Source organism: Filobasidium floriforme, assembly GCF_021052385.1.
Source record: "Filobasidium floriforme strain CBS 6241 chromosome Unknown HD553scaffold_11, whole genome shotgun sequence".
Lineage (NCBI taxonomy): Eukaryota > Fungi > Basidiomycota > Tremellomycetes > Filobasidiales > Filobasidiaceae > Filobasidium > Filobasidium floriforme.
In genome coordinates, this window is record NW_025763632.1 from 477580 (window position 1) to 499656 (window position 22077).

The window sequence follows — 22077 nt, forward strand, 5'->3', positions numbered from 1 at the left end:
TCGACCATCATCTACCCACAACCTTTGGACTAATAACCTTACTGACGTCGTACTTTTGATTTGGGTTGTACCTACCAATTTAACCTCGAAACACCAACTCGATTCCTGCACATCAATAGGTACTCGAAGAGGCAATACCATGTCCATTCACAAGGCGCTACTACGACCAGTCCTGGGTACAAAGCCTTGGACAAACACCATCCGCTTAACCTCTACAACCACCTCGACCTCGACCGTACCTTCGTCATCCGAACAAACTACCCTAACATGGCCTCAATACCTTGCACTCCGTCATAGACGACGTATAGTATCCCAAGTGGCCTCGGTACCGACGACCTTTGCGGCGTTCTTTGGAGGAGCGGCCTACTTTGGGAGTTTGGAGATGGATCCTACGCAGCCGATCTTCGGGATCGACCCGATGTTTGTCTATGGAGGTGCAACGTGAGTCGAAACCAACAGGTCGTCCGTCATCATGTACAGCTCCGACATCGTCAGCTGAGCTTCTTCTCTGTGCGAAAATTTTGATAGGCTCGGATGTGCGGGCTTGGGATACCTCGTCGGACCTACCATCGGAACTCTCCTCTTCAAAGCCTTCAACGGGAGCAAGAACAAGTCGATGGAGGTGATGGACAAGCGGTGGGTGATCGCCTTCACTCCCTTCATTATCTATCATCTGTGAGGATTTGAGCTGATTGAGCAAGAGTCATGTTCGGGTAGATTTTACGATCACATCAAGTCGAGGCGGGTGGATCCCTCTTACCAGTCCATCAACGTGAGTTGTTGCCTGACTACCTGTCTGAGCTATCGTCACGGGCTAAATGTCATGACAACACCTTCAAACAGAACCCCACACCGGACTACTATGGTATGAGGTTTCATCTTGAACGGTTGCTGTGACCAGGATGAACGCTGATATATCTTTCCCATACCTTTCCTTTGGCTTGAAATCGCTTTCGCTATCATCTGTTTCTACTCTTGAATCACCTGAATAAATCGAACTCCGCCTTTGAATTCACATAACACACGATAATGCAAACTTCTACCATTTTCACTACCACTGAACATGGTCTACGGCTTCTACATCTGAAATATACGTCGAACAGGCGAAAAGATCTCTTCCTTCAAGACTTACCGACGATGGTTGAGGGATCAGAGCGCTTATCGCCGTAAAGCTCTGCATGGGATGAAGGAGGAGACCGAGGCGCTCTGAATTGGGAAGTAGATAGGCGAGGTGAGGCGATGAAGCGGAAAGGGCAGATCTGATCAGGGCGGGTGATCGGGATGCACCGGGAATTTCGAGGAGTAGCAATGAGACGTGGATCGGACGCAAGCCGTGAATGTATCGATATTATAGACCCCCTCTTAACAGTATACGTGAAACGGACGACATGCATGCAGGTTATCCCAGAGGATTCCCTTGGTGAGACGGGTTTGATCCATACGGCTCTGTGCATGGCTGCGACCATGCATACGGGGTCGGAATCGACGTCCTCTATTTGGGCGATTCATCGATCTCCAACTCCAGCGACCCGTCTACTACTCGGGCTTTGACCCTGGTGATGTGAAGCGAATCAGCCACAGACCCAGAGAAGCGGAAAACAAATGGCCTGATGATACTCACTTGGTCAGGTCATCTACGACCCAAGTTGCTCCGTATCCTTGTACCTGTTCCCGAGTATGCGAAGTGCAAACGGCCAAGACCCTGGCGCCGGAAGCGACACCCGATCGGATACCGCTGGGGGCGTCTTCGAAGACGATGCATTTCTTAATGTCCTTCGAGATTTTCTCGGCACCGGTCAGGTAACTGTGGGTGCCACGGATTCAACGCTCGATTCACGGGGGTGTGTAAGGTGAGGGACTCGTTACTTGCGGTTCCGGATGCGGTTTCCCCTTCTTGACGTCTCCGGCCGTAACGATGTGAGGCGGCTTTGGCACTTCGGCGAGCTCCAAGGCGGGCTCGGCGTAGTGAATAGTGGCTATGACAGGATCGCACCGTCGGTTCCAGGATGTGGTAGTGTACTGAATCATTACGATAAAACTCACCAGAGGTAACAATCGTCCAGTTTTCCTGGGGAATCTACTGGTTCGGACGAAATGTCAGCTTGCACCAGAGCTTTGAACAGGAAGATTTCGATCCGACGTACCGAACCCAACAATGTCTTCACACCGGGGAGAATCTCCAACCCCTGTTTTCCCTCCTTCTTCAGACGAGCACCTTCATTCAAGATCATGTTCTCAAATCGGGCGATCTCGGTCTTCAAGTCCTCGTCTTTTATCTTGCAAAAGTTCTTGAGGCTGTCGAAGGGGGGTCAAGTTGAGGTCAGTCGGGGGCTGAGCAAATTCAAGGTTCGGTGGCAGACTCACTTGTCCTGTTTGCAGAAGACCGCAAGATGATACCAGTCAAACAGGAGCAGCGACAAATTCGACAGACCATTCAGCACCATCTTCATGTTTACCCTTCAGTAATCTCCCTTACCTCTGTCCGCACACCATGGCTAGCTACGAATTCATAGTCCTGGTCAGCCTCCACCTCAAACACCTAGCTCTTAGATCGTCAAGCGACTTACTTTTCAAGACCTCGACGAGATCGAGATCGTGCTCCTTAGCATAGACTTCCCAAGTGACCAAGACTCCCGGTGTGCTGTCTGCAAGTCCCGACCCAACCCGAACGTCCATCAGAACCCCCACAAAGCGGCTCCTTCGCCCTAGAGCTTACCAAGCAGAGTCCCATCCATATCTACCAGATAACCCACAATCGAATCGAAAATCAGCTCGGCCCATGGCCATAACACCAGCGTTTACATCTGCTAACGAAACGAGTTACAAACTTACCGAACAGCAAACCATCGGCATTCACGGTCGATATTGACATTATAGCTCTGCTCTATTTCGTGTATTGCGGGACTTCTTTACGCTATACTTGATGCCCTTCTTGTTCAGGGATGCTATGGGTGTATTGTAGATAGTAGTAGCTATAGGCTAGAGCTAGAGGTCGTGAATGCAAAGGTTTTCGATGAGACGAGCCTTGCTTGAATTGCTTGACTTGACGCTTGCCAACGTCGCGATTGCAACAATTCGATCGGCTCATTCTCGTCCGTGTCGACGCGAAAAACGTCCACGTTCCCGTCGAGTTTGCCGAAAACATTGAAGCATGCCAACAGAAGCCATGCACAGCGCAAAAGCACAGCCAGCCGAACTCGAACACCAGCACGCGCAGCGACACTATACACTCGTAAACGATTGTTTGGAATGAAATCTAAAGCGGTCATGATAAGGAGAAACAATTGCCAACGACGAGAAGACGACGTTGCTACGTTTAACCGGAACCACCGGAGTAGACCTTGCCGAACATGAGCTCCTGGAGCTTGTCGTACAAGGACAAGACACCGGCACCGGCAACACCTCGGAGGATGTTCTGTAGAGAGTAGCAATAGAGAGCGGCATGAGTTTCGATGCAAGGTGAGGTGTAATCTAGCTCCGCGAGTACTCACGGCACCAGCTCCCTTGAACAAGGACTTGACTCCCTCCTTGGCGATGATCTGGGAACCAGCGTCGAACATGCTCTTGTAGTGAGGACCGGTACCTCCCGAGGTCATCATCATTCGTCGCCTGATGGTGTCCAAGGGGTAAGAAGCGAGACCGGCACCGGTGGTAACTCCCCAACCGAGCAAGAACGAGGCCAAGAAGGATCCCTCCAAAGGTCCCTGGAGGACGGCGGGCTTCAAAGAGTCGTCTGTGTGAGGGTTGCTGCGGTAAGTAAAAGGTCTCCGACAGAACACCCTGGGCTGACCCTATACTCACAAAGACCGAAGTACAATCCACGGTAGACAATGATACCAACAACGGAAGGAACGAATCCACGGTAGAGACCGGCGATACCGTCGGTAGCGAGAGTCTGCCTGTAAACCGAGACGAGACCGTTGAACTGCCTGGAACCACCCTTCTTGGCCGACTTGTTGTCGTTGGCGAGACGGGTTCGGGCGTAGTCGAGCGAGTAGACGAAGAGAAGGGACGAGGCACCGGCAGCTCCACCGGAAGCGATGTTACCGGCGAACCACTTGGCGTAAGACTCGGACTTCTTGAAGTTGAACATGGACTCTACGAGCGAGAGGAGCGAGCGACGTAGTCAGCGTGCGTGTCGGTGCAACATGTTGCATATGTTGTCGTAACCTGGGCTCACTGAAGTAGTCCTTGAAGGCAAAGTTCAACGCCTGGGTAGGGAAGTACCTGATGACGTTGGCGGTGTTTCCTCGCCAGAGCGAGACGAGACCCTCATCGGCGTAGGTCCTGGCGAAACAGTCCGAGATACCCTTGTAAGGGGTAGCGAGACGACCCTGCTTGATCCTAACAAAAGGTGCACGTAAAGAGGTTCAGGTCAGAGAATGGTCGAAAGCGAAAGGTAGGTAGAGTAAACGAGGACCGACGACTCACATCTCGTCCTGGTTCTGGACCAAGAGCTTGATTCGCTCAATAGGGGCGGCAGCGGTCTTGGCGACAGCGGCGGAGACACCTCCCATCATGAAGTCGACTGCAGGTCATCAAGAAAACGTAAAGTGAAGCACGACACAGGGACACGGTCAGTGATCCGTCACACGACCAGGCAATGAGGCTGAGAGGCTCTACTCACTGGCGAAGGACTTGGCATCCTTCGGCTTCTTAACGAGGTCCTTGGGCTGGGTAGCGGCGGCCATTTTGGTACTACAACGGGGACGTCGAAGTTGGGTCAAGTTAGTATCAGATCCTCGAGAAGAGGTCGTAAAAGTCGTGAACCGCTGGTTGTGTTTCCACAAGCGACGAAATGTTCGAGATGTGTTGGGATGCGTGATGCTCACCTTCCTTTTTCCAGTTGAGAACGGGTAAAGGATTGTAATGAGAGACGAGGAGACTCTTGAAGAAGAAGAAGAAAAAGGGGGTGTGGGATGTAGTTCGAGGTTGTTGATGTGGTGGTTTATCTTTTTCAACGAGGTGGGCATGCGCTGGCTCCAATCCGCGCGCGCGGGGCAGCAAGAGGGGCGGCCGGTCCCTTTTTTCGCTCTCGGACCCTGCCCTCTATTCGCTTTCTCACGCGTATCGTTTGTTTATCATCTCACGGGTAGAAGGAGAGAAAAAGGCGGAACTTCCGGCCCGCTCATGTCCGATTCTACCCGACATCAACATCGTAACAAAGCAAGAAGGAGCAAGGCGGACATGGCAGGAAGTGAGATAAGTCCGCGGAATGAGTGTGGGCAGAGGCAGAGCGTTTTGTGGATGAAACCTTGCCTAGCACTTCTCGAGTGAAAACATCCACCGCATGAATAAGCTGTTGCCCGAAATTCTCAAACCCATGCCCACTCTATCGACTTTCCCGTCCTACCATCGTCTGCGTTATATAAGGATTCGAACCCCCTAAACCGAGTCATAACCGGTCTATTCGGGCAAGACCGCACCCACCCTTGTTCTTACCCGCTCCGTTCCGTCTGTCCTATCGATCTTTCTAGATCTGAGCAAGTTTTGACGTTGAGGACCAGTCTCGATCGAGGAGGTTGTGAATCGTAGAGCTGCGGTTGATGAATGTCAGCCTTGACGTGCGATCACGATCTGGGGGCACAGAGGCTTGTAAGCATAGTCTGCCTTGTAGATCAGGGGAAGGAGTATAGAAACCGAAGAGCGTGTGATCGCAGTCGCGTTCGTGGACGGTCTGCCGCAACAATGCAGTGGCATCAGAAAGCAGAATGCAGTTCGTGCCGTACGGCTGTGCTCTGCTGTGTACCTTTGAGAGTTGGAAAGGACGAGAGCGCAAGGGGGATCGTCATAGTTGTATTATTCTCCGTGAGATGAACGGACGCCACAAGTACAGATGAAGGTCAGGGATCGACCGAATCACGTTGCAGAGGCATTCAGTGTGCTGGAGTGAAACTCGTTTGTCTGATACTGTCTCTTTTGTCAGATCGCGTCAGACCGGCTTCTCTGTACTCCGTACCACTCTGTGTATGTGTGTCATGACATCCATCGTCCGTCGTCGGTCGTTCCCACCAATAAATTCGTACTCTTTCCTGGTAGGTCGCAGCCAACCTGGGATATGAAACACAAGCTCGGACCCGAAACGCCATCGTCACGTCACATGGTTCCACCACTGATCGCGCTAAAATGCCATCGACCATCCTTACTTCACCACCTCTCGACCTAGCACAGCTTGGAAGGATGAAACGCGTACCAGAAACGCCTCATTCCCCACGTCTGGTCGCGGGAACGGACCTTTAGTGGGTCAAAGCGTCGTTTCATCTCCCTGATCGTCGTCGGTCGGCGTTGAGTCGCATCATGATTACAGGGGACGGTGTTCGTGTGATGGGTTGGATCGCGCTACTGCTGTGCATCGGTCGTGATCAGGGGTACCTTTGGGTTCTTTGATCACGACCTATTGCGCGCGGTGGCAGGGAGACAGGGAGAAGAGATGAGATGAAACGCGATCAAAAGGAAAAGAGAATCGGACGCGCCATCAGAGACGTCAACAAGGGGGAAAGGGGAGGGGAAAGGAGAGAAAAGAGTCGACAAAGTCACGCGAGAGCTCGATATAAGTCGAACAACGAGACAACATCCCGCTGGCCTCTGGCGGTACGCGGTCTTGACGACATTCTCACACCACTTCACATCACTTCTACACACAAACACACTCCCTTGAGTTTTCGATCATAGGCTCACAGGAGGAGCCTCGGCCTGGTTTCAGCAAAGATCTTACTGCCGGACCTCGAAGGTATAAAAAAGAACCTTTGAGCACGGTCTTCAATTTGCTTTGCCTTTCCCCTTTCTTCACATTCGTTACACATACCACCGCTTCACATCATCTTCCGCCTATCGCCTTTTACAAATCCCGACTTCCACCCCGAACCTCGATTACAAACAAGAAAGAAGGTGATCTTCCGACCCTCATAAACCGTTGACACGAAAGAACAAAAGGAAAAAAACCCCACTACGACCATCCAAAGATGAAGTTGAACCTCGCCGCCCTCGCCAGTCTGGCCACCATCTCGACCGTCCGCGCCTCTTTGGACCACAACGAACCCCGAGGCTTGCACCGGCCACAACACCGACGACAGGCCGCAGCTGAACAGGGTTGTCATGCGGACACTGCCGCCGGGCTCGTGAACGCGTATGTCAACCCGAATGAGCCTAGCGGGACCGAGACCAAGGCGTTCGGGCCCCCTTCTGCCGGTGCTACGGAGTTGAACCAGCTATGGGACGTCTCAAAGACGCTTATGGCGGCCAAGTTCACGTCACCGGAAGAGACGACGATCGTCAGTCCGCCTCCGAGACCCCCTACCGGGCCCGTCGAGGGTGGAGAACCGGTTGCAAGCGCTGGCGGTTCTACCGAGACCACCACCACTACTACCTCCTCCAACGAAACCCCCACTCAAGCAGAACCTCAGTCAAACCAGATCTCCGAGACGGCTTTAAACTACCGTCTCCGAGCGCAATCATCCGTCAATCTTGGTGGATGGCTGGTCACTGAGAAATGGCTGAAACCGGGATTGTACGAATGCACGGGGAACGACAAGGTGGGAGAGCTGAATTTGGCGGCGAATTGCGACGTGGTAAGTGCGATCATATGCCCTGCGAAGAATCAGGCGGATGCAGGTAATTGCAGCTGATTCCATTTCCGGAGAATAGTCGAAACTCCAAGAGCACTGGGATACGTGAGTGCTTTCTGAAAACGATCGAGCCAGTCTTGCCTTGAAATTGATAGCTGGGTTCTTTTCTTCCCGACACGCCAGCTGGATCACCGACAAGGACTTTGATGCGCTTAAAGAACGAGGAATCAACACCGTCCGACTTCCCGTAAGCGCTTAACTGCCTTCTCTTCAGACATTCCTGACTGATCGCCTTTCTCGACATTTTTGTCTCTCGTGCTACACCGACAGGTTGGCTACTGGACAGTAGGCAAAGCCAACTGTAACTGCGAGGACTCCAAATTCTGGCCGTATATCGACAAGTACGAAGGACAGTGGAGTTATGTCCTCAAGGCCATTGATTGGGCGAACCAGAGGGGTATGGGGGTTTTGATCGATTTGCATGGCGCGCAAGGGTGAGTTCGGGATTGAGGGGAGGGGGCCATGGAGAACTCTCACTGATATGAGGATTCTTCGATTTTGATGGCGCGGGTCGCAGATCGCAGAACACCTGGGGTGAGTCAGAAAGTCAACAAGCCGTCTCGCAATCCGCCTTACTAACTTGATTCACTCGCCATCGCAGACCACTCGGGTGAAAGCGACCGCAAAGACGGAGTCGCCGGTTTCGTTGGTAGCGAGACCAACCGAGGCGCTACGAAAGAGGTCATCAAATGGATTGTCAGCCAGGTCAAAGATAAAGAGAACGTCGTTGGCATCGAATTGTTGAACGAAGCTACCGAGGATGCGGGCGCATTGGGTAGTTGGTGTAGGTCTTTGGCTTAATCAAGCCAGGCGGACTCTTTGGACGCAGCTGATTCTTAGAGGTGGCTTTACAGACGCCGAAGTCGCCTCTGATATCCAAGCCATCGCCGGTCTAGATTACCCTATCTACATCTTCGCTGGTTTCCGAGGATCGGGAGACTACTGGCATGACTGGGTGCAAGACAAGCCTGGGTTCTGGGTTCTTGACGTCCACCCTTGTGAGTCAATCGATTCCGGCGATATGATGCCGGGAGCTGGAAGCTGACAGATATGGGATAGACTACCTGTACTCGAGCAACTGGAAAACAACCACTATCGACCAGATGTTGGACTCGATCACCAAACAGGACACTCGGAGTCTCCAGAAACTCGCGCCGGTATGTCTTGTTTCCTTTGCCACACACACAAGGCCTATTATAGGACTGATTTGATCCCTTCATCTGCCTACAGAACGTCGTCGTAAGTCACAGACCATATTTCGTGCTAGAATACAGCAGATCCTCACCGAGTCGATCTGAAATAGTTGGGAGAATGGGGTTGCGCCGTCGAAGGAAACTCCACTGCCGAACACGAGGGTTTCGACAGGGTCGGGCAATACTGCGATGCTCAGGTAAGTCGGATTCGATCAAATCTGTTTGATTGTCGACTAACCATGAGCCATCATAGCTCGAATTGTATACTTCCCAAGCTGCCGGAGGTTGGCACTATTGGAGTGAGTTCATTTGCTGGATGCAGCTCCGACGCCGGTACTGATCAAATCATTCTAGACATCCATGCGGAGGGGGATCGTTCGCCTTGGGACTTTTTGTCGGCCTCGACCGTTCACCCGGGGAACAACCGAGCTCTCGTCCGACCCGCTCGAAACGCCGCTTCCTTCGATCCCGCTGCGAGGAACGATGGATCTCATGGATTCAGCCACAAGCGGTCGATGCTCGCACAACGGGCCCGGGCTCATGAGCACAGGATCAAGCGAGATTCGTATGTAAGACATCACGATGATGCAGTTGAGGTTTGGGACGCTGGCTGCGAGATTGGAAAGTTGTTTGCCGAGGCTGGCCATGTGTGAGTGCAACCACTTATCAGCCAAAAATCATATGAAGGCTGACTCGAGACTTCCTCTGTGCAGCCTCGGATTCCCTGCCGAGTGGATTCGTCGACACGGCCTGAAGCATGACGATTACGATGGGCATACTTACCGCGAACACTTTACCAACGGTGTCCGAGCGTGTCAAGTGTGAGTGAGGAAAACAGATGGACAGTTGCGGTGTCTTCTTCTTTAGGGCAAATATATCTTGTAGTGCGGGTCCGCTTCAATCACATGCATGTCATGGCTTCGTCATTCTTTGGTCGGTGTTCCCCTACATCTAGGTAGGTTCGACTGCGAAGGGGTCTCTGTAGGTGCGATGTTCATCGTGTCGCTAAATTTGAACGGATAACGACCCGACGCGTCGCAAAGACCGCGATCTGAGACTCCGAAGTCCTCACATGCCGAACCGCGAGGTTGGATTTTTTGTTTTTACAATCGACTCTCCCTCGATATCGACCGTTACAACCTGTTGCATGGACAGTAACGGGTCATGAGGCAAGAGCGGCGACTACCATATATAGGTAGATTGGCAAACCAATGGTTCTGAGTAGGAATCCTTCGAGATAGACACGCTACGGAAAACCTTTCTTATCGCCACCTCGATTGAAATTCTGAAACCCTAGCGCGCCCGGCACAACAAACATCAAACATGGATCAAGAAGAATGCTCCGAAAACAGCGGAAACGGCCGACTGGGACTCAGGATCGGTGGCATATTTGTCGTCCTGGTTACATCGTTTGTGGGAACCCTTGCGCCCATTTTGCTCAAGCGGCGGGCTTGGTGTCCCGTGGCGTTCTTCGAGTAGGTCATCTGTGGCGGTAAGACGTTAAACCCCAACTGACAGGACATTCCAGATTCGCAAAATACTTCGGCAGCGGTGTGATCATCGCCACGGCTTTTATCCAGTGGGCAAACGAACCACTTTGATGACGCGATCAGAGCGCGTCTGGCTGATGCTATTGCGCTTTACAGCCTCTTGGCACCTGCTTTCGATGCTCTGGGTTCACCATGTCTGAGCGGTGGTTGGGTCAAGTACGTGAGTGCGGCCCGAGCGAGCCAGGAATTGCCCGCATATATGGCTTACGCGATCTCTGGTTCTCAGGACTGGGCAGCTGCTATAGCTATGGCGGCCGTGTACTTAATCTTCTTTATCGAGTTTGCTGCTTACCGGATCGGTACCGCTAGATTAGCCAAGTACAACCTAAACTACTGTGAGTCTAGCCACCGTGCGAAACGTCTCGTTCGAAAATGCCATTGAACATTGCTTGACTTGTAGGCGCCCATGGTGTACCATCCTCTACCCCTGCCCAGCTCGAGGGTGAAGACGGGTCCCCTGGCGCAGGTCGAGTAGGCTCGACTGCTGCACGAAAATCCGAGCTGAGCGATTCCGATAGCGAAAGCGACATCACGCCCGAGTATGACACCACCACCACAGATGGAGTGGCTCAGTTGATCGCAGTGGCAATCCTCGAATTTGGGGTCATCTTGCATTCAGTCTTCATCGGTCTGACACTGGCGGTCAATGACGAGTTTGTCACCCTCTTCATCGTGATCATCTTTCACCGTGAGCCGACCGGTACGACACGTTTGAGTCGCCAAACGAATACTGATGCAAGTCTCGCTCACAGAAATGTTCGAGGGCCTGGGTGTCGGCTCGCGATTATCCGCTTTGAGACTTCCAAGAAATCTACGATGGGCCCCATTCATCGCCTCCTTCCTGTACTCCGTGACTACGTGAGCATGATCAGATCATGATCTGACCATCTCGAAGCTGATAAGTGTTGCTTCTCAAGACCGATCGGGATGGCTATCGGGCTCGGGATCAGCAATAGTTATAACACGAAGAGTCCAACCACCACGGCTTGGGAAGGGACGCTTGACGCAATCAGCGCCGGTATCCTCCTTTACACTGGATTGGTCGAGGTAAGTCCAAGCAGCCGCGACGAAAAGGGAGGGCATGGCCTTGACTTAGCGAGCCTCCTCTAGCTGCTGGCGCACGAAATCCTTTTCAACCCAAAGATACAGGCTGCCAGTGGAGCGCGCATCACTTATATCTTTATCTGTATATTGACTGGAAGCGGGATCATGGCGCTCATCGGGTACTGGGTATGAAAGGGCAGGCAACGACATGACTGTAGCAGAATTAGTCGAAGACCTCCATGTCGCGGATGTATTCAATATGCCAAACGCGATGGCGAATGCATGCAGCTCGTCGTCACCGCGATGTCGTCCGTCAGATGATGAGTGGTCCTTTGTGTGCTTCATGGCCTATGCAACTATATAATACATTGCTCGTCTCTCGAGTTCTTCTTTTGGGAGTTGTGTCGTGTCGTGTGCTGGATGATTCATGCAGTCTACATAGGTCGGCGAGAGCGATCTCGTCGCCTAGAGTCTATATGAGGAAGGAGAAGAGAAAGTCGAGGGAATCATGGAAGCGTTCATCGCTTCGCGCCAGTCCGCTTCTTGCCTCGGAGTGCGTTCTTGCCCCTGGTCTTGCTCGACGATGCGTTGTCTGACGTTTGACCTTGGACATATCGCACGAGAGCATCGACATCGAGATCCGCCGGTAGCTGACCATCGGCACCAGGAGCTTGCTGACCAGCAGCAGCAGCTGCAGCCGCGATGGCAGCCTGAGCAGCAGCGGTGTTGGGCACACCGGTCCTCTTGGTAGCAGTGGCAGGAGCGGACTGTCGAGCCTGCTGAATGGCTCGAAGTTGCTCCAAATGCTTCTTGGCAGCCTCCTGTTGTTTCTCGGACTGCTCAACGGCACCGCTCAAGATTTCGTAGTTTTTGGCTGCGTCCTTCGATTGAGCGTCATCGGGTCCAAGACGAGTTCGGAAAATGTCACTAGCGAGCTTGGCGCATTCGGCAGCCTTTTTGATGTCGCCGTTGAGGAAGTGAGCCTGGGTCAACTGGCTCTGAGCGGTACCAGCCAAAAGGTGGGTGGATCCGAACATGGCCGATGAAATGCGGTAGACCTCGTCGAGAAGGACAATCGAGGCGGCGTGACGGCTCTGAGTCTGAAGGACGATGGCGATGTGGATCTACATTTATGAACAGGCTTAGCGATGTGACACAGAGACTGTGATGGCCGTGATGGCCGCCAGTATGGCTTACCAGGATCGAGGGCAACTCGGGGTGGTCCCGACCGTAGACGACGTCCCACAGGTGGAGGATGTGCCTGAACAGCCTCAACGTGACGGTCTGATCTCCGGCAACATTCTCCAACATGGCCAAGTTGAAGTAGAAGCCGATCGTTTCGGGGTGATGCAGACCCAGGGTCCTCTCCCCGGTCATGACGGCCTGTCGCTGCAGCTTGATGGCGGTGGCGACGTCGAGTCCGGCAGCGGGGTCGGCTTCCTTGTCCTCGGCAACCATCTGCGACATGCGCATCCTGATGATCTGGTGGATCGTGATCGCGTACTGGTTGTAGGCAAAGGCGACCTCGGGGTGTACGACCTGGTGGGTTTGCTCGTACATGTTGATACCCTCGAGCATGAGCTCCAGTCCAAGCATCATGTCTCCACGACTCATGGTAATGCGGCCACCCTCGAAGACTTCTTCGGCAACAACGGCCTGGCAGTTGAAGAGAATTGGGTGAGCAAGGGGAGTTTTGTAAGTCGCAAGACACCAGAACTTACGGAAGGAGCGGTGCTCTTGACGACGGGCAACAGAGTCAAGATGTCGGAAGGCTCGAAAGTGGTCGAGCGGGTGCTGGCAGCGGAAGCCTTGCTCTTCTTGACCTTCTTGGACTTGGCGGCACCTTCGGCACTCTCGGACTGGGTGAGATCCTCGCTCGAGCTGGCAAAGTCATACTCGCGCTGGTCCAGCTGGAAGGCAATACGGGTAGCCAACTCTCGGAGCAACTGCGGCTTGCGCATATCCTCGGCAAAGTAGGCCGGGTCGAGATTCCATCGGAATCGCTTGGCGATCTCGTCGATGATCTGGGTCTGCACCGACTGAGGGGTGAGACGGGTGTAGGCAGGAGCAGGGATGTCCTGGTAGTCGAGCGAGTCGTAGACGGCGACAGGCTCGGCGTTCTTGTCAGCTCCCAACAAACAGTTGAGGAAGTGTGAAACGGCGTTGGCGCTATTCTCGGCTTGCAGCCCGTGGACGAGACGTCGCAGGATGTGCTTGCAGGCACGGAAGACCATCTCTTGCTGGACAATGGCCTGCGGATCATTTCATGAACAAATTAGCAACGGGCTTTCTTACAGCCCACCAAAGCCGGGCCAACTCACCAAGATGGCCTTCAAGTGTCCAGCACCCTCGCCCTCGGAGGTCCTGACGTACTTGTCGATATGGGACATCAAATGACCGAGGTACCTGATGTTGATACCCTTCAAGTGCAAGTGCCTGGACAACGAGACTCCGTCCATGATTCCGAGCGTGTTGCTGGCAATGACGTCGAGGACGACCGAAGGCACGACGACAGTCCTCAGGAAGATGGAAGCGTCCCTGACGGCCTTGATCGAGGGGTCCGACTCATCCGTCTGCGTAGCAGGTCGGAAGGCGAGCTCGCCAGTCTCGCTGTCGGGCTTGGCGGGTTGGTCGACAAAGGCATCAGCGTTGAATCTCAAGTCGAAACGAGGGTCCTGGGTGATAGCAGCGGCGTCGGCGGTGGAGATGGTCTCGGGCTGAGCCTCTTCCTTGGGTGCCTCAGTAGTTTCCCCGTCCTCTTTCTTCTCAGCGTTCTCGGTCGAAGCGGCGGCGGTAGCAGACGCATCAGCATCGGCCTTGCTCTTCTGCTTCTCAGCGTGAATCTTTCGAGCCAACAGCTTGAGCTCATGTTCCCAATAAGTTTCCAATAGCTCGGGTCGCAAGAGAACGACACGGTGGGGGTACGTGACACCGGCATCGGCGTCGGTCTCATTGGAAGCCATGAGCTTGCCCTCGGTATCCTTTTCCAAGAATTCGATGTCGACCGGGCACAATCGGGGCAAGTCGAGAAGGTACCGCCTGCCGTCCGATCCTCGAAGACCCTTGACGTCGACGCTCGTCCAGTATTCGTGCTCTTCGTCCTTGCTATCCTTCATCTTGTGCAAGGCGAGCTTTTGTACGGAGGCAATCTTGCCCATGATCTTGTGCATGCCGGCGTCCCAGTGCAACTTGTCAATACCGCCCTCAGAATCGGCTCCATAGATGATAAGGTAGTTTTCCTGCTCATTGACCGGTTCGACGGGAGCCGCGTCAGACTTGCTAGCCTGCCTCGAGTGACCGTTGACGTCGACCCAGTCTTCCTTCTCCTTGTCACCTGCAGTTTGGACTTCGGCGGTCTCTCCCTGCTCTTGCTCGTCGGCATCATCCTTCCTCCTGCTAAAGATCCCGGGCAGGACACTCTGGCAAACCCATCGCTCTCCTTGCCAATCGACGACGGTGTGTCCGAGCAAAAAGACGTTGTCGATATCCATCCTGTTCATCAACCTGACACCGGCGGCATCCTTGGCGTGCGAGATCCTGGCCGCTTCGTCCCCACCCAGATGAGTGTACGCATCGACGCTGTTGACACCCTTGGTGAAAAAGATGTTGTTCGACAACCACATGTGCGCCTTGCTATCCTCGTGCGGGTTGATGGGTGGCAAATCTCCTCGGGCGATGGCCATGCTGCCCCTGACACAAGCCGCGGTAAACTCGGCGTGAGTCTTTTGCAAGATCCGTTCCCGCAACATCCTCTCCTGAGTGTTGCCCTTGGGCATCTCTCGGGCGTTTTGCAGCTCTTCGTTCCAGTCCCTCGCGCCCTCTAGAGCATCTGGGGAAATGGCACCTGTGTACCCGTAAGCGAGCTGGGTCTTGATCAAGTCCGGGTTGATAGCAGAAAGGCTGGGCGCGCTGGCCAACCAAGGGTAAGCCGGGGGGTACTGAGGGATGGGCACGGTGGCGATCGGTTCCCTAGCCACGACAGGAGCACCGTTTTGGCCTTGCAGACCTCGGAGTGTGTTGGTAAAGGCCGGCGAGATGGCGTGCAAGAGGTCAATCAGGGAGTGCGAGGAGATCTCCTTGGGTTGGGTCCTCGGTGCCGGGTCGAAGGACACGCTCGGGGCGTTGGAACGGGCGACATACCACCCCTTGGTCGTGCAGACGAGCATGTGAGCTTCGCCCTCGAGGGTGACGACGGTGAGGTAGGTCATGTGACCCTTTTGCCTGAGATGAGGTGGGGGCGGGTTAAAGGGCGAAAAGATCAAGCTCTTCAGGCAAGCCGGGTGAGGCGCAGCAGGCATGGTGGTAGGCAATTTCGAAATGTCGCTTCGAGGCAGACCTTTCCATTCGCTGAACAGGGCGTCCTCAGTCTCGGTCTCGGGCTTGACAATCTTGGGCTTCTTGCCCTTGCCGTTTGCGTTCGAACTCCCGTTGACGTTTCCGTTCGTAGCGGCCGGCTTGGCTTGACCTTCTTGAGCGACCTCGACAGCGGTCAAGCTACCACTGTTGATCCCCTCGAACACAGAAGGACCGGGGTTGATTCCGATTGTCGGGAAGACCGAGGTGGACTCTGAAGGAGGCATGGTGTACTCTCTCAATCGCAAGACTGCCTGTCGGGCATCGGCTTCGGAATAAGGTTCTATACCGTTTTGGCGAAATGCCTGTCAACACCAGGACCTTGATCTCTGGAACGCGCGATCACGACTACTGAACTGACCTCGCTGTACGACCAGAACCCTCTCCTCATCCGTTCCCTCCAGATGACCAAAGACCTCTCCCATCTCGAACCAATCGCTCAACTTTTCCCCCTCGCGAATCTCTACGCCTTCTTTCCCTTTACCCAACAACCTTCCCCTGCCTGCGAGGTCCTGATCCTTTTCGTCTTTCGACCCAGACTTTTTGGCCCTCGGGATCCTCAACGAATAAGGACCCAACCAATAGCCTCCGGTCCATTCCAACAACGTCGCACGGATATCTTGGATCGTCTCGCCAGGTTGCGGGTGAATGACGAACGTAGATGGGGTGGGAGTCTGTTTCTTTTCGCCAGTCTTGGGAAGGGTTTGGGGGTAGGTCGGGTTAGGGAGACGAATGATCACCGGTTTGACTGCAAGATGAGCACAACCAAAAAGGTACAAGTCAGCGCGAGAGAAGGTTTCATAACGGTCATAAAACCAGCAATTCGACTCACGTTCGATCATGTGCTCCTCAGCCGGCTGCTCCTGCTCTTGCTGCTGACCGGCATCCGCACCATCCGCTACAGGCTGCTCCACCTGCTCCTGCTTCTGGTCGGCCGTCACAGCGGTCTGCTCGTCGGTCGACATCGTGTTTGTGCAGTTCGCTAGCTGATTTCAGATCCGCGATCGATCGATGTCTAGATCTTCGACCTTTTTTTCCGGATCCTGCAGCAGTACGACAGGAATGGTGACAGAGCAGAAGAGCGTGAATGAAACAGACGAATGTTCGAGTTAGCGAAACGTTATTGCGATTTTCAGGGATTTGTGATTTGCTCGAGCTCGATCATCGGTCATGTTCGTCGTCATACCGCTTGTCGATCGATCGTGCCGCAACCTTTTTCCCCTATACGAGACTCACCTGTTTTTTCGTCTGTCTTTCGCCTGCTTGATCCCTCGTTGTCAAGTTTGAGGTCTCGATCTTGTTGTTACAGGATGAGAGGGGCGATAGGGGGTTGTAGGAAGAGACAGTCGGAAAATACGTGCAACATAGCTACTTCTCATCGAGTTCTTTCCAAAAATCCGGAAGTCGGGTGTTCGGAATAATCGGGAGAGAAGGTGTGTGTGAAGAGAAGATAGATGTCAGTCAGATTACGTAAGCTACCTGCTCCTCCTCAACATCCTCGACTCGATCGATTCAAACGTCGTTCATCATCTTTCACCCCCTCCTTGCCAATAACTGATACACCCACACACGTTACCAACACCTAATCATCGCAGGCATGTCAAAGACCTACACCCCAACCCCGGAAGATATCGCCAAACGCGAAGCCCGCAAGGCAGAAAAGGCGGCTAAAAAGGCTCAAGTGGAAGCCAATGGAGGTGTCCCACCACCTAACCCTAACGCGCCCAAGATCTTGAAAAGAGAATGGGTGGATGTCGCCGATGCCAAGGGAGAAGAAGAGGGGAAGAAGGAAGTGAGGAGGGTGACGGTGGCTACGTGGAACATGCTCGCTCAGACGTTAGTCCGTGAGTATGCAAAGAGAAATGTCTACCAGGACGTGGATTCGTCATCACGCACGATCGCTCATCAACTTTTGGAACATGCTGCAGGTAGAGACCTCTTTCCCGGCTCGGATTGCCTGAAATTCAAGGATCGTTCGGACATGCTCTCGGAAGAGCTGTTGGCCTACCCCGCGGATATCATATGTTTGCAGGTACGTGTCAGGGTACCGCTCATGACAGCGAATGTCCACTAAAGACTGACAACGAGTTGATTTCTTCCGTTCGCTCTCTCTTGACGGTGGTCGGAGTAGGAAGAGGACCGCCTGACATCGATCCCATTTCCGCTAGTTACCCCGACCGCGACCAACTTCCCCAACCCGACCACCGAATCCATCAACGAAAAATCCAACTCGGAACCTTCATCCTCGACCTCAACCAAACCAAAGTATAGCGCCATCCAAGCTCGAGGTCCAAAGAAGAAACACGGCCTAGCCATTGTGTATGACAATCGAAAGCTCAAGGTGGTCGATCAGGGGGAGAGAGTCGTCAGGTATGATGAAGAGTTCATCAGCAAAAGATCCGAGGGCGACCAAGATCAAGAGGAGTCTTTGGATCAAGAAAGGAGGAGGAGGGGAGGAACGAGACAGACAAAGAATATCGGTTTGGTCGTAGGGTTGGAGTTTAGGGATCGGCCTGGGAAGGGGGTTATCGTCGGTACGACTCATCTGTAAGTCAGATTTCTACTGCGCGGTACTACGCAGAAATCTTGAGGCGCTATGACTGAGTCTATCTACGCCTCCAACCAGGTTCTGGCACCCGCAATACGCCTACGAACGGACCCGCCAAGCCCTTCTCCTTCTCCGCACTCTCCTCTCCTACCGCGTCTCTCTCAGCACCGGCGTCGACGGAGAATGCGACTGGCCGATCATCGTAGCAGGAGACTTCAATACACAGCCGAAAGAAGCGGTCTACCACCTCTTGACCCATCCGACTATCGATCTTGGGGCAAGGGAGAAGGAGGAAGTGGCGTTCAGCCGGGCTGTACACGATAGTCTGGCAAAGGTTGAGCAAGGGATCTTGGAAGATCGGAAGAAGAAAGATGAAGCGAACGGAACCGAGAGCAAGCCTGAAGGTCAAGGTGAGGATGGCGATGGGGAAGGCGAAGCCGAGGACGAAGACGACGAAAAGGAAGAACCCGCCAGTAAAGACCAACCCATCCCCACCGATCGCCCGAAAGGCACCCGACATTCGGACCCCTCGGACGGTCTACTCGTCGCAGAGGAGCTGCAAACCATGGCCAAGGAGCTTTTGGGTAACAAAGGCCTGAGGAGCGCTTATGCGGATAGCAATTGGCTCGGTGCAGGCGAACAGGGGGAGAAGAGAAAGGGTCTGACTTTTGCTGGACGCGGCGGGGAGGCAGAGTTTGGAGACAACGAGCCGGCTTGGACGTCGTTTACCCCGTGAGCCCCTTGTTTTCCCTACTCCGATCCTGTTCTCTGTTCGTGGAGCTGATCACCAATTTTTCGAACGTTTTTGCAGTCTCTGGCGTCTGACACTGGACTACCTGTTCGACTTTCCGCCACCTACAGCATCTGCGCCAATGATCCGACCCCGTCGTTTGCTTCTCCCGCACAAGACGGAAGACCTCGAGCCGGGTTTACCGAGAAAGGGGGTATGCGCTTCGGATCATACGTTGTTGGGCGTCGAGTATGCCTTTTACGAGTAGTATATATGAAGGGGTTCTGGTAGATGCATAGATGCATGGTATTGGTTGTGTCAGCCGTTTAGCTGGAGCAACGATGACGATCAAGTGTTCCAGGTCCTCTGGAGATGCAGAACGTTCTTTGTGAATCCTTGCTGCTACACAAACAAGCGCTGATGGCAATACGGACCTGTAGGTCTTGTCGACGTAGCCCGATATCCGTCACCGAACTTGTGTCTTTGCTGAAATCTTGTCGTAACTTGATAAACTCGTAGCAAGAGTACCTTTCCATCCCTTCTTCCTCTCTCATCTCTACTTTTTCATCGCCTTCCTCTTCCTCTCCCCCCTCCCTCTCCCTTTCCCTCCTTCATCTCCTCCTTTAACCAGTTGGTAAACAACGTTTGCTTGATTCCTTCTCTCGTCGCCACTAAGGAAGCGGATGAAAACGCATAATTTCAGTAATTTTATGCGTTGTGAGCGATCATGACGCAGCATCCGATGACCTGATCGGGGTTGAGCAGCTTCAGCCTTTAGGAGGTCGCATTACCCATTACATTCAATGACATTCAAGTCTCGAGTCAGATAAACCATTGACAGAAATCACACGCCACAATAATCTCGACACGAGCCCTAAGATCCAAAATAGAAATTCCATAATGCAGGTCCTCGTGAGTCTACCCGGAGCTTTCCTCAGCCTGAACCGAACCTAGCCCGCTGACCCCTTTCGAACAGGACATGCTTTTCGGAAAACGGATGACGCCAGCAGAGAGGCTACGTCAGCACCAACGAACACTGCAGAAAGCTCAAAGAGAGCTGGATAGGGAGAGGATCAAGTTGGAATCGCAAGTGAGTTTGAGTTAGGGGGTTTAAGACGGGATCGTTTACCGCCACAGATACGGTCTTGCTGATGGGGCGATGTGTCTCTCTCATAGGAGAAGAAGTTGATGATGGATATCAAGAAGAGCGCCAAGGCTGGTCAGATGGTCAGTACTGCAAACTTCCCCAACGCCCAATTCGCCGTATCCACGCTAAGCGTTCGTACGAAACTCGCTCCAGTCGGCAGCCAAGATTCAAGCCAAAGACCTCGTCCGGACCCGGAGATACATCCAGAAGTTTACCCAGATGAAGGTTCAACTTCAGGCCGTTTCGTTGCGCATGCAGGCGTTAAGGAGTAATGAGCAGATGGCGGTGGCTATGAAGGGTGCGACGAGGGTGAGTCCGGAAGGAATAGAGCGAAGGCTTTGGGAAGATAGCTGAGCCTGACCTATTCCCCTTTTGATTATGGCAGGCTATGGGTCAGATGAACCGTTCACTGAATCTGCCTCAAGTGAGTCGCTCTCGCCGAACTCCAAGAAGACCGCCTGCGGCTGATAGCAATTGAGCCCGTTTCGTTTGACAGATCCAACGCATCATGAACGAATTCGAGAAAGAGTCTCAGACGATGGACATGAAAGAAGAGATGATGGGTGATGCCGTCGACGACGTGATGGATGACGAAGCAGAGGGTGAAGGGGAAGAAGAGGAAGGGGACAAGATCTTGAAGGAGGTCTTGGACGAGATCGGGATCAATACCAGCCAGATGGTAAGCCTTACCCCAGCCTTAGGTACCGTCTGCAAGGTTCGAAGGCTGAATCTCTTTCGTTGCCTCTTCTGTTCCCTCAATCTCAGCTGGGACAGACACCCTCAAACAACCCACTAGCGGCCTCATCAGTGACCGCTCGACAACCCGTCGCGGAAGGAATCGCTATGGGAGGGGATTCGGGTCCCGCATCTGCCGGAGGAGCACGCTCAGGTCCTTCAGACGAAGATGACTTGCAAGCGAGGTTGGATAGCTTGAAGCGGTCGTGATCCCGAAATTCTGCGGAAGAGGACTTCGGCTTGTTTAACGAAGGTACAGGTTTATAGGCGGTGGATTCCTGGTTGCAAAAGTTGTAATATAGTTTGTGAGACCCTGTTGTTGCGCTGTTGTTACATTAAGCCAGACCATCAGGCAGACGATCAGATGATGGTGATACCAGATCGAATATGGATCGGGATTGGATGTGATAAGATACGCGGTACAAAGACAAGTATGAGGCGGAAGATGGGCGAATCGTCAGGCGAGAGGAGATCGAAGTGTCAATATGGTATCGTTGTCGTGAGCCTCTAGTGCGAGGTGTTTTAATGAATTTAATGAGAATGGGAGAGTTGGCTGGAGGAGACGGGGTTCATCGAGCTTCGAATTGCACCTAAAGACAGAGTGGGGCAGGTTCAGTCAAGGAGCATCCAGAGGAGCACAAGATCGAATTCCATAGCAAACTAACCACTAAAGACAGAGAAACAATCCAGCAAAGGAGTCGTTAATCAGTACGCTTGATATAGGCGAGGGTGTCTAGGCAGAAGGTAAACCTACTCTTAGTTGTCCTCGGCTTGTAAAAGATTCGGTGTCCACAATCTCTGCATCGAATAGGTTCTCCAGCCTTGATCTCGTTGTCAGCGTTGCATTCTAAGTATACCGGAAGGAGGATGAAGCCATCAGCTGATAATTGCGAATGAAACGGTACCGTCAAACCGAAACTTACCGGCACAGATGTACTTGTGCTTCTTCGGCGTCTGCGGCACGGGAAACATCGTGGGGTGCGGCTGGAAGTTTTGAGTGCCGTGCTGGCTGGCAGGTATTTGAGACATGATGGAAGCTAGTATCTGACAGTCTCAATATTATGAGTTCAGAAGGTAGTACGAACTTGCTATCAAACTTCTATCAGTGAGCGAGGTTTATCGATTTCTAAGCCGAGAGGTCGATCCTCCGAG

At 53.2% G+C, this 22077-nt stretch overlaps 9 protein-coding genes across 9 annotated transcripts; 5 read left to right on the forward strand and 4 right to left on the reverse strand.

Moving 5' to 3' along the window:
* The first annotated feature begins 81 nt into the window (after positions 1-81).
* On the forward strand, positions 82-1327 carry HD553DRAFT_311507 (putative integral to membrane protein). Its single transcript, XM_046179978.1, has 5 exons — positions 82-441; positions 529-636; positions 718-772; positions 844-865; positions 1104-1327. Exons 1-5 carry the CDS (start codon positions 140-142, stop codon positions 1208-1210), a joined length of 594 nt encoding a protein of 197 aa, XP_046036596.1. The 5' UTR covers positions 82-139; the 3' UTR covers positions 1211-1327.
* On the reverse strand, positions 1228-3281 carry HD553DRAFT_33504 (putative glycerol-1-phosphatase). Its single transcript, XM_046182178.1, has 10 exons — positions 2833-3281; positions 2717-2737; positions 2568-2645; positions 2477-2499; positions 2365-2369; positions 2145-2295; positions 2044-2077; positions 1871-1976; positions 1622-1804; positions 1228-1553 (listed from the first exon to the last, which is right to left on the reverse strand). The coding sequence occupies exons 1-10, from the start codon at positions 2870-2872 to the stop codon at positions 1493-1495; spliced, it is 702 nt and encodes a 233-aa protein (XP_046036597.1). The 5' UTR covers positions 2873-3281; the 3' UTR covers positions 1228-1492.
* On the reverse strand, positions 3044-5128 carry HD553DRAFT_33441 (mitochondrial carrier domain-containing protein). The gene is made up of 7 exons (XM_046182142.1): positions 4833-5128; positions 4628-4698; positions 4432-4528; positions 4181-4344; positions 3802-4098; positions 3492-3733; positions 3044-3415 (listed from the first exon to the last, which is right to left on the reverse strand). The coding sequence occupies exons 2-7, from the start codon at positions 4689-4691 to the stop codon at positions 3317-3319; spliced, it is 963 nt and encodes a 320-aa protein (XP_046036598.1). The 5' UTR covers positions 4692-4698; positions 4833-5128; the 3' UTR covers positions 3044-3316.
* Positions 5129-7117: 1989 nt separating this feature from the next.
* On the forward strand, positions 7118-9727 carry HD553DRAFT_311515 (glycoside hydrolase superfamily). The gene is made up of 13 exons (XM_046179979.1): positions 7118-7568; positions 7645-7670; positions 7749-7812; positions 7896-8059; positions 8143-8159; positions 8227-8409; positions 8480-8623; positions 8685-8782; positions 8856-8864; positions 8929-9015; positions 9072-9117; positions 9173-9467; positions 9532-9727. Exons 1-13 carry the CDS (start codon positions 7233-7235, stop codon positions 9641-9643), a joined length of 1581 nt encoding a protein of 526 aa, XP_046036599.1. The 5' UTR covers positions 7118-7232; the 3' UTR covers positions 9644-9727.
* Positions 9728-10089: 362 nt separating this feature from the next.
* Positions 10090-11604, forward strand: HD553DRAFT_296186 (Zinc/iron permease; the record flags this gene model as incomplete). Its single annotated transcript, XM_046178511.1, has 8 exons — positions 10090-10293; positions 10347-10397; positions 10465-10528; positions 10595-10727; positions 10769-11056; positions 11121-11226; positions 11286-11415; positions 11479-11604. Exons 1-8 carry the CDS (start codon positions 10142-10144, stop codon positions 11602-11604), a joined length of 1050 nt encoding a protein of 349 aa, XP_046036600.1. The 5' UTR covers positions 10090-10141.
* Positions 11605-11843: 239 nt separating this feature from the next.
* Positions 11844-17111, reverse strand: HD553DRAFT_33737 (putative eukaryotic translation initiation factor 3 subunit). The gene is made up of 7 exons (XM_046182281.1): positions 17002-17111; positions 16598-16808; positions 16127-16513; positions 13734-16048; positions 13134-13664; positions 12610-13068; positions 11844-12536 (listed from the first exon to the last, which is right to left on the reverse strand). Exons 2-7 carry the CDS (start codon positions 16728-16730, stop codon positions 11931-11933), a joined length of 4431 nt encoding a protein of 1476 aa, XP_046036601.1. The 5' UTR covers positions 16731-16808; positions 17002-17111; the 3' UTR covers positions 11844-11930.
* Positions 17112-17329: 218 nt separating this feature from the next.
* On the forward strand, positions 17330-19464 carry HD553DRAFT_311520 (Endonuclease/exonuclease/phosphatase). The gene is made up of 5 exons (XM_046179980.1): positions 17330-17609; positions 17694-17797; positions 17897-18312; positions 18392-19045; positions 19125-19464. Exons 1-5 carry the CDS (start codon positions 17363-17365, stop codon positions 19309-19311), a joined length of 1608 nt encoding a protein of 535 aa, XP_046036602.1. The 5' UTR covers positions 17330-17362; the 3' UTR covers positions 19312-19464.
* Positions 19465-19851: 387 nt separating this feature from the next.
* HD553DRAFT_33761 (putative class E Vps protein of the ESCRT-III complex) lies at positions 19852-21325 on the forward strand. Its single transcript, XM_046182298.1, has 7 exons — positions 19852-19955; positions 20020-20133; positions 20220-20270; positions 20344-20499; positions 20576-20614; positions 20687-20869; positions 20956-21325. The coding sequence occupies exons 1-7, from the start codon at positions 19944-19946 to the stop codon at positions 21133-21135; spliced, it is 735 nt and encodes a 244-aa protein (XP_046036603.1). The 5' UTR covers positions 19852-19943; the 3' UTR covers positions 21136-21325.
* Positions 21326-21456: 131 nt separating this feature from the next.
* HD553DRAFT_342218 (DNA directed RNA polymerase) lies at positions 21457-21954 on the reverse strand (the record flags this gene model as incomplete). The annotated part of the gene is made up of 4 exons (XM_046182724.1): positions 21457-21515; positions 21587-21592; positions 21680-21772; positions 21849-21954. The coding sequence occupies 4 exons, from the start codon at positions 21952-21954 to the stop codon at positions 21457-21459; spliced, it is 264 nt and encodes an 87-aa protein (XP_046036604.1).
* Between the last annotated feature and the right edge of the window lie 123 nt (positions 21955-22077).